The sequence below is a fragment of the Lycorma delicatula genome, chromosome 10, assembly GCF_047948215.1.
Source record: "Lycorma delicatula isolate Av1 chromosome 10, ASM4794821v1, whole genome shotgun sequence".
Lineage (NCBI taxonomy): Eukaryota > Metazoa > Arthropoda > Insecta > Hemiptera > Fulgoridae > Lycorma > Lycorma delicatula.
In genome coordinates this window covers 120,542,442-120,558,154 of record NC_134464.1, presented here as the reverse complement: position 1 = coordinate 120,558,154, position 15,713 = coordinate 120,542,442, and the positions used below count along the sequence as shown (strand labels likewise).

The 15,713-nt window shown below is 27.9% G+C and overlaps 1 protein-coding gene across 4 annotated transcripts in view; it reads right to left on the bottom strand.

The window, feature by feature from the left end:
* Positions 1-15,713, bottom strand: part of LOC142331359 (forkhead box protein N3-like) — a 746,610-nt gene that overhangs the window by 32,772 nt on the left and 698,125 nt on the right. For all 4 annotated transcript variants that reach the window (XM_075377204.1, XM_075377205.1, XM_075377206.1 and 1 more), the window contains one exon: positions 14,073-14,198. In XM_075377204.1, the coding sequence (XP_075233319.1) occupies positions 14,073-14,189 (117 nt within the window). In that variant the 5' untranslated portion in view covers positions 14,190-14,198. The remainder of the gene's footprint in view (positions 1-14,072; positions 14,199-15,713) is intronic.

The window sequence follows — 15,713 nt, the reverse complement described above, 5'->3', positions numbered from 1 at the left end:
CTTCATTTTCTGACAAGATAAATAATTATTACACAAAGGAGTATTAAAATACAACAACCTTCATAAATCAGGAAGCACTAATTTGTATGACAACCAAAAGAGTCATAATGTTTATTATTATCCTTAAAAGAAAGGCATTAGAATAATCTTCTCAAGTAACTATCACTCATAACAAACAGTTACATTTAAAGAATTTACCAGTAGCATATACTATTGTTTATATTTATTTATTTTATTTTATGTAATACCAGGTTAGTGAGTAACACTGTGACAAGATGTCAACAGTACTGCACAGAGATCCCAAGGCATATGTACATAGTCTGGCATGTATGTGTAAATGTAACAGTACATGCATATTCTTGAACTGACCTTTCCTGAGAGGTGTAGTTAATTGAACCCCAACCACCAAAGAACATCAGTGTCCATGATCTATATCCAAAATTGTATAAAACTACCTATACTAGGATTTAAACTTTAGAACTCTCGACCTCGAAATCAGCTGATTTACGATGACAAGTTTACTACTATAGACCAACACGGCAGATTTTTTTATTCAATGCAGTTATCATTTCACACCTTATGCTATTTTAAGATCTCAGCAGCATAGATTACAAAAGTCAATAGTACTGAGAACATTTAAATAGCAACATTTTAATGATCTACAACCTGGATTTAATTTGAAATAAGAACACATTTACAATACAATAACTCAATGAATCCTCATTGTAATAATTCACTACACACTGCAATTCATAATCTAAAAAATCATAAACTTAGAAATATAGAGCATTTGTAGCAATACAAATGTAAGTTTAATGGCACTGGTTTAGAAACAATATAGACAATATAATTCAATTTACAGTCCACTGTCACTTTCTTTTTAATGCACTAAAGCATAGAAGATGCTAAATTTATTGTAATTGTGAGAGAAAGATGTGAGAAAAGTGAGTTAATGGGAAGAGTAACTTCTGACAAAGATCAAATTATATTACATTTTGGAATGCGACAGTAAATTAGAAAAATATGGAAAAGAAAACTGGTATGAATATCTGCTGATAGATGCTTCTACGCATTAAATAAAATAGTTAATACAAACCTTTTTTTTCAAAAAGACCAAATTAAGAATGAGTAGATTGTAAGAAAAAATATGGTCAATAATTAAAAAATTGAAAATAAAGCTGATTGTCTTTAGAATAAATTTCTAAGAAAATGTTTTCAGACAGTGTAAGAAAACTGGCAGTATCGGAGGAGAATGTAAAAATGCATGAAGATGGTATCATAACAACAAATGATTATAGGTGGATGCAGTTAACAAAAATTTGAAATATGAAGTATAATGTAAACACGGATGAAGCTGAAGAGACAGCCAATGAACTGACTTCAGTTAAAATGGCCAGGTATGTACTGTAAAGAGGTATAAAAGAACTTCTTTTTTTAATAATTTACTCTAAGCTAAAATAAATTTTGACCAAAGGATCTCAAAAGGAAGTGGAGAATGTTCAAATATTGTACAATTTTATGTGAAATAACTGATTTATTTACTTGAATAATAAGCCAGTAAGGACCACTATACCAAATGACTGTGACCACCAGTTAATACATGGGTAATTTAAGGTAATCTAAATATAATACAACAAAAAGAAAAATTAGTTGGCAATTTATATTTTTTATTTATTAACTTCATTGAACCAATATACAAAAATTTTTATTTATTAACATACATTCTATCTTGAATAAAACATAATATTTATATTTAATAAAATGTTTCAGACAAAAATGTCGGCTTTAAAGGTAGATATAATGCAGCATTATTTAGTATTGTTTAGAGGACATCTTCAAGATCTTTTTTTTATAAAAGTTGATCTATGCATTAATTTAGTGGCTTCTTATTCATCAAACAAAAAACAATCAAATAACTTTTGAATAATTTTTTTTTTAATTCAGCTGATGTTTTAGAGATATTTAAATAATTGTGGCCACTGATGGAATCAAAAGGACTTGTTTACATACTTGTGTAACCACATATGAGTGAGTGTGAGTGTAAAAGTGACTGCATACATAGGCAAGCAAGTCGATTTACATAAATCCGAAGGAATTTTGCTAAAAAAACTATTTCTTGAAATTATATATACCAATAAAAAAAGCTGACAACACATTTGTATGACTTTTTCCCATCACATGGTTTTTTCTGATGCACAGCTTACACAACAACTTAATTAAAAATATTTATCATTTTATTTAAATATAATATTTTTTTGTTTATTTAATTCATTGATTCTAACTAAAGCCCATGCATATTCTGTATTTCATTCGCATGGGTGTGGCAGTACTAGCAGCCACTTTAAATACTTTTTACACATTAAATATTATTCATTTAATTCTACCACTCACCAGTGATGCCACAACTTAACAGACAACTACAACAGCTGTATGTCAGTGCTACACTTGCACTCTTTGTGCTGTGAAAGGGTACTATTGACGCAGAATACCCACTTAACCACTAGTTTATTTACATCATTTTTTGGCATGGAGATGCAATTCTGCAAAACTTTTTTTTGCAAATATTATTTTTCAATTGTTAAAAAATGTGCCTAAGAAAAATAAGACCTTAATTACCAGCCTCATCCCCCGACCTTTTAAGTTGAAAATTTAATGGCATCAGCCCCTTATATAGAAGTAATCTGACAGAGTTAGGTCAAAATCAGTCCTGTAGTTCTGCAGATATAAGCAGTACAAGATTGAACACACACGCACGTGCGCGTACATATGAAAATCCAGAAAATTTCTATCTGGTTTTTTGGGTTCCTTAGGTGTCAAAACATCAAGATCCGGTGAAAACCGCATATGCGCAAATAGGACCAATTACAATACTTTCCCTTCTAACTCTGCTATACTTCTAGATGGGAAAATAAAAATAGTAAATTAAGGAAAACTTAAGTTAAGTAAATTCTATAATTCAATTAATAATAAGCGATAAACTCATTAAATTGATCAATAATGAATTCATTATTAATTGAATAATCAGCTAATAAGATGTCAATAACTTCTAACTCACCAACTCTATAGTACATCCAAATTCTTTTAACTTACAAAAATTTGCTTATCTGCTTATGCATAATCACTTTCATTTACTCTATTTAATGCATGAACTTGCCCAGCCACGAAAACACATCCCTACTTTGAAAATGAAAAAAATAGTTGACCATAAGTCAAACTACGAAAAATTTTTTTCAGTATTCCCCAGATTTCAGTTAAAAAATTTATAATGATTTATTAGTTCACCTGTTACAAGGTGTCTTAAATAGTAACCTAATTAACAGAATAGGATGATCCACTGAAGTAACCTTTAACTAAAAACTATTTATTATGTTAACACACTGAGCTTTAGTTGTTAATAGTTTGTCTATTTTATTATTTGTCAAAACTCTGGTCCAAAATATAATGAATTATAAAGTTTCTATTTATTACATTACACTATTTAAAATACCAATTTTTATTCTTAAATCCTAAATTTTTTAAACAAAAATTTATTCTTTTTACTTCCTTATATGAAGTAAAGGATACTTTGTAATCATGAAAAATGTTGGTTTTCAGATTTCAATGGAAATATCCATTTTGACTATCCCTGAATCCATTTTGACTAGTTTCAGCATGACGTCTGAACATATGTATGTATGTTGTATATATGTATCTCGCATAACTCAAAAACGATTAGCTGTAGTGTGCTGAAATATTGGATTTAGGACTGTTGTAACATCTAGTTGTGCGCCTTCCCTTTTAATTGCAATCGACTGAACCAAGTGACCAAAAAAGCCCAAAATCCAAAGAAATCTGGATTTTGGAATTCTTAACTGCAGTAATAAACCCTTATTGAGAGCTTTTCAATGATATATCATGCGTGGTTCTTATTTTCATTGGTTCCAGAGTTATAGTCAAATAGAATTTAATTAAGGAAATATTTGGATCTTAAAAGGGGATGGTACATCGGTTGGAATCAGACTTCATCTTTACTTTTTTTAAAATTTTTTTAACGTTCTTTTTTTTAATTTAAATATATTGATTTATTAATAATTATTAACCCGTGATTATAAAAAAGGTTTTACAATAAATAATTATTTAATAATAACAATAAAAAAAGTTTTTTAAAAATCAGTAGTTAGTAGTGAAATAAAATTTTATGTACGTTTTAAAAATATGTATATGTAATTTAATAAGCATTATTACATGTGTATATGTAATAGATTTGGTAAAACACCTGATTATATTAATTGGAAATTATAATTTGGAATTGTATTATTTTTGGATTTTCTAGTTTAATTTTTGTTTAATTTTATTTAATTATTCTGGAATCTCTGTTTAATTTTATTTACATTAACGTTAACTACAGAGTAACTGAAAAATAGACCCTCATAAGTACAACATATACAATGAGGCATACATGCCTGATCTTTAATAAATTGCAAAAGATTCTGATCCTTTAGTTCATTACTTCTCTGATATTGTCAGTCAATATTCTCCCTGAGTCAGAGTTGATCATCATTTCGTTTATTTATTTTTTGCTGCCAATCCTTTAATCGCTCTTTGGTTTAATATAATTCTTCTGATCTTAATTGTGTAGTTTTCTTAATTGTGTATGTTCTCTAGTTTTCAGATTTTCTCTCTTTATATTCATCATCCTCTCTTAATCTTTTTATTCTTTCCTTGGTCTTAACGCTTTCTTCCTCTATATTTATCATCTTCTCTTATTTTTTTTATTCTTTCTTTGCTCTTAACATTTTCTTCCCCTTCATATTCATTTTTTTATTTTCATTTTTTTGAGATATATTTCTTGGTGTTATCTTTATTTTATCTGTATTATTGTTTCTTTTTCATTTTTGATTATTCACCAAATAATTCAATAATAAAAACTGAATATTTTACACCAATAGGTCGAAATTAGCATTTGTAACCAGTATACAGGAGTTCACTAGACGGAATAGTTTAATTATTATTAACTTTTATTTATACGACACACCAGAAATTTAAAACTTTTGTTAATCAGCAACTCGCGAAGATACGAATAATATTGATCTATTAATACAAGTAATAAAGGGACTTCTACTCTATCCTAATATTTCTTATAAGATTGTTGAATTAATAATTATATAAATATTTGATGTTAATAAAAACTAACATTTCAACAATTGTGTAACTGTCCACTTTATTAAAGAATTGGAGGATCATATCTCACTTTCAAATGAAATAAGTTTAAGTAAAGTGCAGCAAGAAATGTGTAATGTAATTTAATAGGCGTACAAGGAAGTTATGTGATGTCCACATCTGATTTTTTTATATAAAATTTGGAACTCAATAGCAATTTGTACGGTTTATCAATAGATTCAATTATTTCCTAAAGTGAATCAAGATTTTTAAATACGACGTAATCTACTTCAGTGGGTAAAAATAATCAATTACAAAATGTCATCTTTAACCTTCATATTTCACCTTAGCTCTTTATTTTCATTTTTCTTAGCACCGTTCCAACAAACTGAGTTTAGTATTTTACTATCTATCAAAATATATATAAAATACTGTGTAATTATCTTACTCAGCATATTCTGATCAAAAGTAATAGAGTCATGTAATACAGTGGTTATTTTTATATATAATGCTGCAGTAAATTTCCATCAACATTAATTCCTTTGTGTTGTCATAAATTTTTTTAAGGTCATAAAATATTTAGATCATTAATCAAAAAATCAAATGCCATGTACAAACGGTTACAGGGAAAAGTAAATTACTTCCATTGTTAACTTAAGTGATACAAGAACAAAATTTTGATAATTTTTTTTAATAATAAATTGGATTTTTGAAGTAGTAAAGATATTTTGCTCCACAGAACATAACTGTTATAAATGATATAAAAACTATTTAAAGGATTTTGTAGATCAGCAAAAATATATTGTGCAGGAAGAAAAAAAGAATTGAATAAATAAGTAAAGTAATTGAATAAATTTGAAGTACATTATTTTTACATACTAATATGAGAGAAGAGTTACCTACAACACAATAATTTTGACAAAATCATGCATGAGGTCCTACACAAGACAGTAAATTAACATGACCTAACCAAAAGATAAATCAACCTTCTCCTTATCCTTGATTCTTTCTTCCTAATTACCTGATCAGAAATGCAGATTTTCTACCAGGTGTAGGATCAGCATCCATTTTGAGGATGCTGGGATATCAGAAGCCAGCACATCCATGGCATCTGATAGGGGAGCTACCTGTGAACTGCCTTAAGAATTCTATTTCCCATTTGATGGCTTCATAATAACTCTAATGGCCGAAGTACACATCAAGTAAAGCTAGACTTCCTAACACTCTTCCCACCAAAAAGAATCATCCAAAAAATTTATAAAAAATGTTAATGATTGACAGAATAAACAACCACAATAAAACAAAATGAGGTCCTGGGAAAAACAATAAACTACAACTATTAGCCAACTACAACTATTATATTAACGATTATTTCAAAATACCTTGAACATCTCAAGAATAGCAACTTGAAAACTAATGAATTCAGAATGAGCATAAAATGCCAGCAGCCTAACCCAAACTTAATAAACTACTTCCCACACAATTAATCATGTAAGTTAAAATTAACGATGAGTGCACGTCCGTTGCAAACAGTTGGAATTTAATTAACAATAATTTTTTTTTTAAATTATTTCCCACACAACTAATCATGTAAGTTAAAACTTAATGATAAGTGCATTTCCATTGCAAACAGTTAGAATTTAATTATCAATAATTTGTTTTATTATAGATTTTAAATGACCCAATCAAAACTGGAGAAATGAGAAAAAATGTCAAAATCCAAACTGTATCTTATAAATCAATATTAAAACATAGTGTAAAGCAACAGTTGGGTACTTTAAAGGAATATTGTATAAGATAGAGTGATCATGATCATTTGATGTGTATGCTGCTTTATAGACTTCCTTCTCAAGTATGGAGATACAAACTAAGGGGAAGAAGAAATATAGGATGCCCAAGAAAGTGATGGATGCCTGAACAGGCCAATGAGCCTAATCCTTGACAGATGATGATGAATATTAAAACATTAAATATTTTCAATTAATACAAACAAGTTGTAAAAATTATGAATGAATAAATTAATCAAGTATTTTACCATCTTTTTAAGCAAACTAAGATTTGTAATAACATAAAGCTTTTTCAATAAATATTTTACAAGGCTGATCATAATATATGTGTCGTTAGGACAAATGTTTTCTAGATATTTGACATAGCAAACTGATAATCTGTTACACTCCTCAGTTTTAAACAATTTTATATTGGAAATAATTCTAAACAGAAAATATGTTCTCATTTTATTTTTTATTATTTATTTAGTTTTTTAATTCTTTGATTACTATAAAAAATTTATTTGCATGTTTTCACAATATACTGGTTATTTATGACAAATGCAGTCTTTTCCTCGTATTTAGTTTTATAAAATTTGACACAAATTCATCTAAATTAGTAGTTGACATAAAAGCACTATGATTACCTAATTAAAACTTAAAATTATAAACAACTCTACAACAAAAACTGGTTTTACTTTTCATCAATTATCTTTCTATTCAATTAACAACTAATTATAAATAATACAGAGACAAAAGTCAGTTATAGTTGGAAAAATTAAACAAATGATTAAAAACAAGACATAAATGTCAATTTTTTTTTTTTAATTGGTATAATACTTATTTGTATATTGGCTGGCAACATTACTTGGCTTCTTTACTAACATTAGCTATCAATCCGGCTTGATTAAAACCAATATAAAAATGGATAACAGACTAACAATATAACAGTAGGTATTTCTTTTATGACATTGGTGGAAGTCAAATGAAAATAATTAGCTATTTTTGGAAATGTTTCTTAAATAAAATCCCAAGATTCCAGTATGACTGATATAGTTAAATAAATGTTAAGTTAAATAAATTATTTGATATTACAGGTGGTGTTTATGATTTGCCAAGAATTATATATATATATATATTACATATAAAATTATATTATATATATATGTATATATATATATATAATAAATATAAATTATATATATAGAATTATATATATTATATCCTCTTTATTGATTATCAATAACAGAGGAAAATTCGACAACAGTATCCCAATGTGTCATACAAAGTAGTGATGTGTCGAAAAATATCAACAGTTTAACTAAACTGCTGTTTCCCAGAAAAAAAGCCAACTGTCGTTTCACTTTGGTACAAACTGATTTTTCCGCACAATAAAAATACTACATAGCAAAAACACATTGAATCACCAAACAGAGCTGTCAGCTCACTATAACAAACATTAATGAAAACAAATAAAGTAAATAAACTGTTTGCTAAGAACAGCTCATTTGCCCTGCAAACTGTTGTTTTATCAAAATTATATACGCTGTAAACTACAAGAACAGTTTCAAAAACAAATAAATCTTATTCATGAAAATACTGTAATATTAAATTGCAGAATAAAAGAATCATCAAATCTTGTGATATATGGTATTTGCTAGCTTCAAATGAAATATCCTGCAGCTTGCAGCCAAAGCGTTGAGAAAAATAATATTAAAATGAAACTATTGTTTTTAAGCAAAAAAAAACAAGTAGTTAAGCAATTTACTGGAAAAATGAATCATAAACATTAACAGATTAATAATTCAACCTGTTTTTTTCCCAAAAATTTGACAAACAAAACTATTTTTGTTTTTTCTCAGCAACAGTCTGTTTTTGTTTGGCAGAAACAACAGAAATGTCCATCTCTAGTACAGAGCCCTGGAAAGTCCAATTAGAAGGCATGTGGAAATGCATGTAGAAGGCTGTGGAATTTGATATTCCTATTGCAAGCATTTATCAAATTTTAAAAGCATTCAACTTACAACCTTATCATCCCGTTTTTCCTAAAGATTACATAAAACAATTTTGAAGTTCTATGGTGGGCAGAATTTTCAGAAACGTTTTTAATTTTTTGTGCAACAATGAGATTTCCCACATCATACTTTGTGGAGAAAACATCATTTAAACTTAATAGTCAAGTTAAATTGGAGTGAGCAGTTAGTAATCCAAAATATTTAATGTTCCTAAGTATTTGGTTTGAAATTTGGAGTGGAATAATCACAGGTCTTTATTTTTTGAAGAAACTGAGAAAAAATTCTCGATATATTAAATAAGGCCACTTTCTTTAAGTTAAAGTAAACTGAATTTTCTTTTTAAGTAAACTATAATATCATTTGAGAACAAGATGATATTATGCCACATTAGAATCAAGAACTGCAGGAAATTTTTGAAACTAAATTCTTAGAATAGACTGGAAAATAAGGTATTACTGACTGATCACCACAGTTTTATCATTTTTGTGATCTTTCCATGTGGAATATGCTAAAAAATAAAGTTTTTGGTGAAAAACCAAGGTAATTTGCAACAACTACAACATAATATAGAAACCAACTTGCCAAACTTATTAATGTTTAAGAATTTTGCCTTGTGATATACTGCCGATCACAGTGAGACATATAAGGAATTAAATGGAAAACATTTTGAATATTTTTTTATAGGCAGATATTTCTAATTAAATAATTTTACATATTAAATATTTTTTTGCGTTCATCACTTCATATTATTTATTTTAGGTATACTGGATGTTTTATGAAACATCCAGTGTAAATATTTATGTTATATAAGCATCAATAAACAGTGTTCATACCACTCACCTCTGGTTAGAAGTACTTTTGTAGAACCCTGTTATTTATATTTAATTAACGTAATTATAGTTACTTATAAAATAAAAAAACTGTGTTTCTCTTGTTTAATTTAATAATATTAATTATTTCCTCTAGTAATGTCACAATTCCACTGGCCTAATTTATTTCTGTATTTTTAAAAACATTAATCTGAGAAGAAAAAGTAATAATTAAAATTAATTATAAGGAAATTACTTGAAATATGATAACCAAGAATGAATGGATGCTGTGTAAAGACAGTACTAACTTAGACGAAAAAGTTTTAAATACTTTCTAAATGTTTTTATTTATTTCCTGATTTATCTGACTGGACTTAGATAACATTTTTAAAACTCGAATTTATAAATTTAATGAGGTTGTACGGCAATATAAAAAAAGAAGATAAACTGACATAAAAGAATTAGAAAATAATACTTTTTTAACTCTCCTTTAAATTCTAACTTGGCTCCAAATTAAAAAAAAATTAATATAACTTACTAATATTTAATTTGGCACCAGCTTCAAAAACTAAAAATTTAAAGAACTGAAAACATATTATATGAGTATTTTAAATTTTAGTATGTTTCATTATAATTTGAAGTTATTTCTGTTTTTTAAAGTTTTTTTTTACATTATTCAAAGTTTTATTTTTAATTATAATATGGATTGATTGACATATTACTATTATAGTAATACCAAACATTTATGATGATAAAAATTGAAAGATCTTCAAATTTTGTAAATGTTAAATTTTTATTAACTTATTTTCAGATTTTTTTTTACAAAAAAACAAATGAATCATCAAAATCGTTTCAACTAACTATCTGTTTTAAGGCTTGAACATACAAGATGTAATCAAAAAATAATGAAAATTTTAATGTTTGTAAAAAAAAATTGACTTAATCTTCTATCTTCAAAGTAGTCCTCCAGATATACAAATCACTTAACCAGTCTTTCTTCCAACCTTCAAAACATCTCTGGAAAATATTTTTTGGTATAGCCTTTGGTATTGCTAAGTTCACTTAGTAATTTTTTCTTTATTTCATCTATCAATTCAAATCATTGTCCTTTCATGTTCTCCTAATCAATGAGAACACAAAAAAGTCATAGGGTGTCATGTCTGGAGAATACAGAGGCTACAGCTTCAGTATAGAATTACTTTTAGCTAAATAATCAGAAATTAATAGTGAAATGTGAGTTGGAACATTATCAAGGTAAAAACCCAAATGGAATTAAGACTGCTACATAGTACTTTTTATTGACCACACAATCTTGTAGTAAGACTTCATAATGAGTAACACCATTGTAATCAAGAAATAAGGTTCAATAAGTTGAACCTTAAAATTTGATCGAACTCAGTAGCTTTTTTCAGTCTTGGTTCTCAAGGAAACTACCACTGGAATGATCGGAACTTGGTTTCAATATCAAAACCATACACCCACATTTTTCTATCACTCATTATGATATGTTTGAATAATTCTGAGTCAGAAGAATTCTGAGTGACTCAGAATTACTAAACAGTTGTTACAACTGTTTTATGATCTTTTAGCGATGTCACTTTTGTTGAAACTTCAACAGTTTTGGAAAGTTTTGAAAACTTAACAGTTTAACTCATTCAAAACCCAGAATATCAGTGAAAATTATTTCACATGAACCACAATAGATTCCCATCTGTTCAGCAACTTCTCTAATAATTATTCAACAATTACTGATCATAATGTCCTTTATTTTGTTGATATTTTCTTAGGTTGTTGATATGTTAGAAGGTTCGACCCTTTTGTCTTCTTCATAGTGTTCTTGAAACTTTGTACCACTCATAAACCCTTGTTGACAGTACTAACTTAGACGAAAAAGTTTTAAATACTTTCTAAATGTTTTTATTTATTTCCTGATTTATCTGACTGGACTTAGATAACATTTTTAAAACTCGAATTTATAAATTTAATGAGGTTGTACGGCAAAATAAAAAAAAGAAGATAAACTGACGTAAAAGAATTAGAAAATAATTTTTTTTAACTCTCCTTTAAATTCTAACTTGGCTCCAAATTAAAAAAAAATTAATATAACTTACTAATATTTAATTTGGCACCAGCTTCAAAAACTAAATATTTAAAGAACTGAAAACATATTATATGAGTATTTTAAATTTTAGTATGTTTTATTATAATTTGAAGTTATTTCTGTTTTTTAAAGTTTTTTTTTTACATTTTTCAAAGTTTTATTTTTAATTATAATATGGATTGATTGACATATTACTATTATAGTAATACCAAGCATTTATGATGATAAAAATTAAAAGATCTTCAAATTTTGTAAATGTTAAATTTTTATTAACTTATTTTCAGATTTTTTTTTACAAAAAAAAAAAAATGAATCATCAAAATTGTTTCAACTAACTTTCTGTTTTAAGGCTTGAACATACAAGATGTAATCAAAAAAATAATGAAAATTTTAATGTTTATAAAAAAAAATTGACTTAATCTTCTAGATCTTCAAAGTAGTCCTCCAGATATGCAAATCACTTAACCAGTCTTTCTTCCAACCTTCAAAACATCTCTGGAAAATATTTTTTGGTATAGCCTTTGGTATTGCTAAGTTCACTTAGTAATTTTTTCTTTATTTCATCTATTAACTTTCCAATAGAAAGTTGGTACCTCGTCATAGAACGGAGCCGCCAGTGTTTTCAGCCATGTTTTTACGCTGGTCTGCAGCTCGATGTCTGTGCCAAAATGTTGTTCTCCTAGCCAGCATTTCATGTGAGCAAAGAGGTGAAAATTGGATGGAGCCAAGTCCAGGCAGTATGGTGGGTGATCAAACACTTCCCAATGAAAACGCTGCAGGAGCTTCTTTGTTACAGGTTGACACTCGCTTCCTTCCCTGACCCCCTGCATCATGAACATTTGTACGTCCTGCTTTAAAGTTCCTGCACCATTGTCGCACTTTGCTGTCACTCATTGAAGTTTCGCCTTACACATTACTTACTGGTCGATGAATTTCAGCTGCATTACACCCCTCAGCCTGAAGAAATCGAATTACTGCACGCACTTCACACTTGGCAGGAGATGCTATTGTTGTAGACATGTTTACATGCTAGCTGCGTGTTCAGAACTAAATGAAGTGACATGACTGAAGGCCATACTACAGACGCTGCACAAAGGTTCATCCGATTTTTATGTAGGTTTTTATTTTACGACCGATCGGACCTTGAAAAAAAAATAACCCTCGTATAACCTTGGAACATACCATTAAAAAATTGAAGTAGTGGGAGAGTTCCAAAAAATGAGGTAAATTTTGCTTTTTTTAAATGGTTTTATTACAAAAATAAAAAAAGAACTTTGAAACAAAATTATCAAATCAAATGAATAAGTTGATAATTTATGATTTGCTTTATCACTGAGGAAGGTACTTTTTTCCTTGATAATCCTGCATGTACTATTGGGATATTGTATTCCATCCGGAAACCACTCGTTTAATACCTCAATCTGACCTATGTTTGCTTCAGAAGAAAAAAGAACAACTAGGAATGAAGTCATAACATGTGGCTGGCTACTGGTAACTCATTTTGGTTACCTAGAATTTCTATAAAATTTAACGATAAATTAAAAAATCAAACTAAATTCAGCATCGCTGAATATTGAATATACTGTATTAATTAACAGTACGGTACTCATTACATGATTTCATTTAATGCCAACCAATCTAAAACACAATTACAAGTAATGTTAATTTATATGAATGGATATCAGAAGTAAACAACTAAATCTAGTGCTATAGTTCAATCTATCTCTATTTTTCTGTAGGTAAATTTTTGAACTCCAAGAAAAGAGATATGTATGATGATGGATGATTTGAGCAAGGGATTTCAGTGGTTGAGGTCATTTTCAAACTGCATGATTATTGGTTAACAGATATTTTTACTTTTTGAACACAGGTAGAAATATTCTTTTAATAGTGTTTTGAGAGTATTGCTTTAATCTTTTAATTTTAATGAGTATTTTGTTCATTTTTTATATTAATCCCTCAAAATCTACTGATGGTTATTTTTTTACAATTTTGAAACGACAATTGACAATCTACTTTTAGGTTTTAATTATTATATATATGATTTCTAGAACAAATTTCTAAAACAATAAATAAGGTTACTTATGACTAATGATCTTTTTGTGTCTAAGGTAATAATAACAAACAAGATCAGACCCAAAATCGAATGAAATGAAGAAAATTCAAATTAAAGTTATAATAAAGTAATTTTTCATTAATTTTCTTCTTATAAATCAACAAAATAATATAAATAAATAATTACCTTTATTTGTAATATGGAGTTAGGTATAGAAAGAAGAGTAATTGGGACTGTAACACCGTTATTTTGTGTCAAAGAAACTCCACCATCTTCTTCTGATCCGGGCCTGTCTGGTGCCATCCTCACCTCCTACAAAACAAAAAAAAAAAATGTATAAATTAAAACTTCAGTCTGGCATAGGATTTTTCATATGCTACAAAACCCCATATCTACATTCTCACATACAAACTTTTAAATCTTCTGTGGTGAATTAATTCATCATACAAAAAATGTGCTGTAAGAATTTATGATGTAAAAAATTAAAGAATTATACATCACAATATTGCAGATTACTATTATTGTTATAAAACATTAAAAGTAATATACTAAAATGAATACAAAAATATTAATTAATAAAAAATATAGAATATCACTGACAAACTTTTAAATCATACAAAACTGGAATATTCAATCTTAACACATAGTTCGACAATGTTTTTTTATAACTATGACATCAAATGTTATTACTAAACATGAGAGTAACTTGCCAAAAATATTTTTCATTCATTCCTACACTTCACAAAATAAGATAATATCTTAATATCTACTAACAACCATCTGTTTAATCCTGGATTTAAATTCTTGAACATTAATTAAGCTATTCACATATACTTTTTAAATTTTAAAGTAAAAAGATCCAAATGGATAAGACTAGACACTACACTACCAGCAATCCAACCTGAGATCCTGTATGGTACAGCATCCATAACACTAAATCAGGAAGTACACAAAATAGAAATTAGTGAGAGAAGGATACTAAGAAAGATATTTGGACCAAGGAAAACAGATGAGGGTTGGAAAATGCGGAACAGATAGATTCAAAAATGTGAACAAAAACAAAGACTATGTTTTATGGACATTTAAAAAGAATGAACATTAAAAAACTAATCACAAAGATGTTTAATAAATGGTTCAAGCAAATCAAAGATCTCAGAGTTTCAGATATAAAACATATAGCATAAAGAACGAAACCAAAAACATACTCAGAAAGAAGACATAAGACTATAAAGGGATCTAGAAAGGAAACAGTGTAGTATTAAAAAATGGCTGGAAGAGATAATGAAACAAGACAGCTTGAAAATGAAGGAGAGGTGGAAGAATTGATGACCAACCAGAAATTAAATTTTATCCTTCATATAGTTACCAGTGATGATCCCATCTACAAAAAAATATGGAAAACATAATAAATTGCAATTTCATTACTGATACCCTGTAAGGTTCAACAGTCATCAGACCAATATTGTTACAAAAGTTATAACAACAATATATTATATTACATACAATGTTAAATAGTAGATAATCATTCAAATTCAGACAATTCTATAAAAAAAAGTACTGAAGTGGTAAGCACTTTATAATTAAATTCATGTTTCCAGCGTGTGTTTGAGCATAATCTTATAAAATGATGATGCACTGGATATAATCATAAGAGTCAAAAAGTAAAGAAATTGTTATTGCTTTCAGGTAACAATTGAAAATTTCATTTATATACTTAGTGGGTTCTGGCCCTTTAGTAATGAATTTCAGGTGTGTATCTGATTGCAGGCTGAGAATCAATCTATAAACAGCCTACATGACTTAAAAGTTTAAAGGAAAAAGATGCTC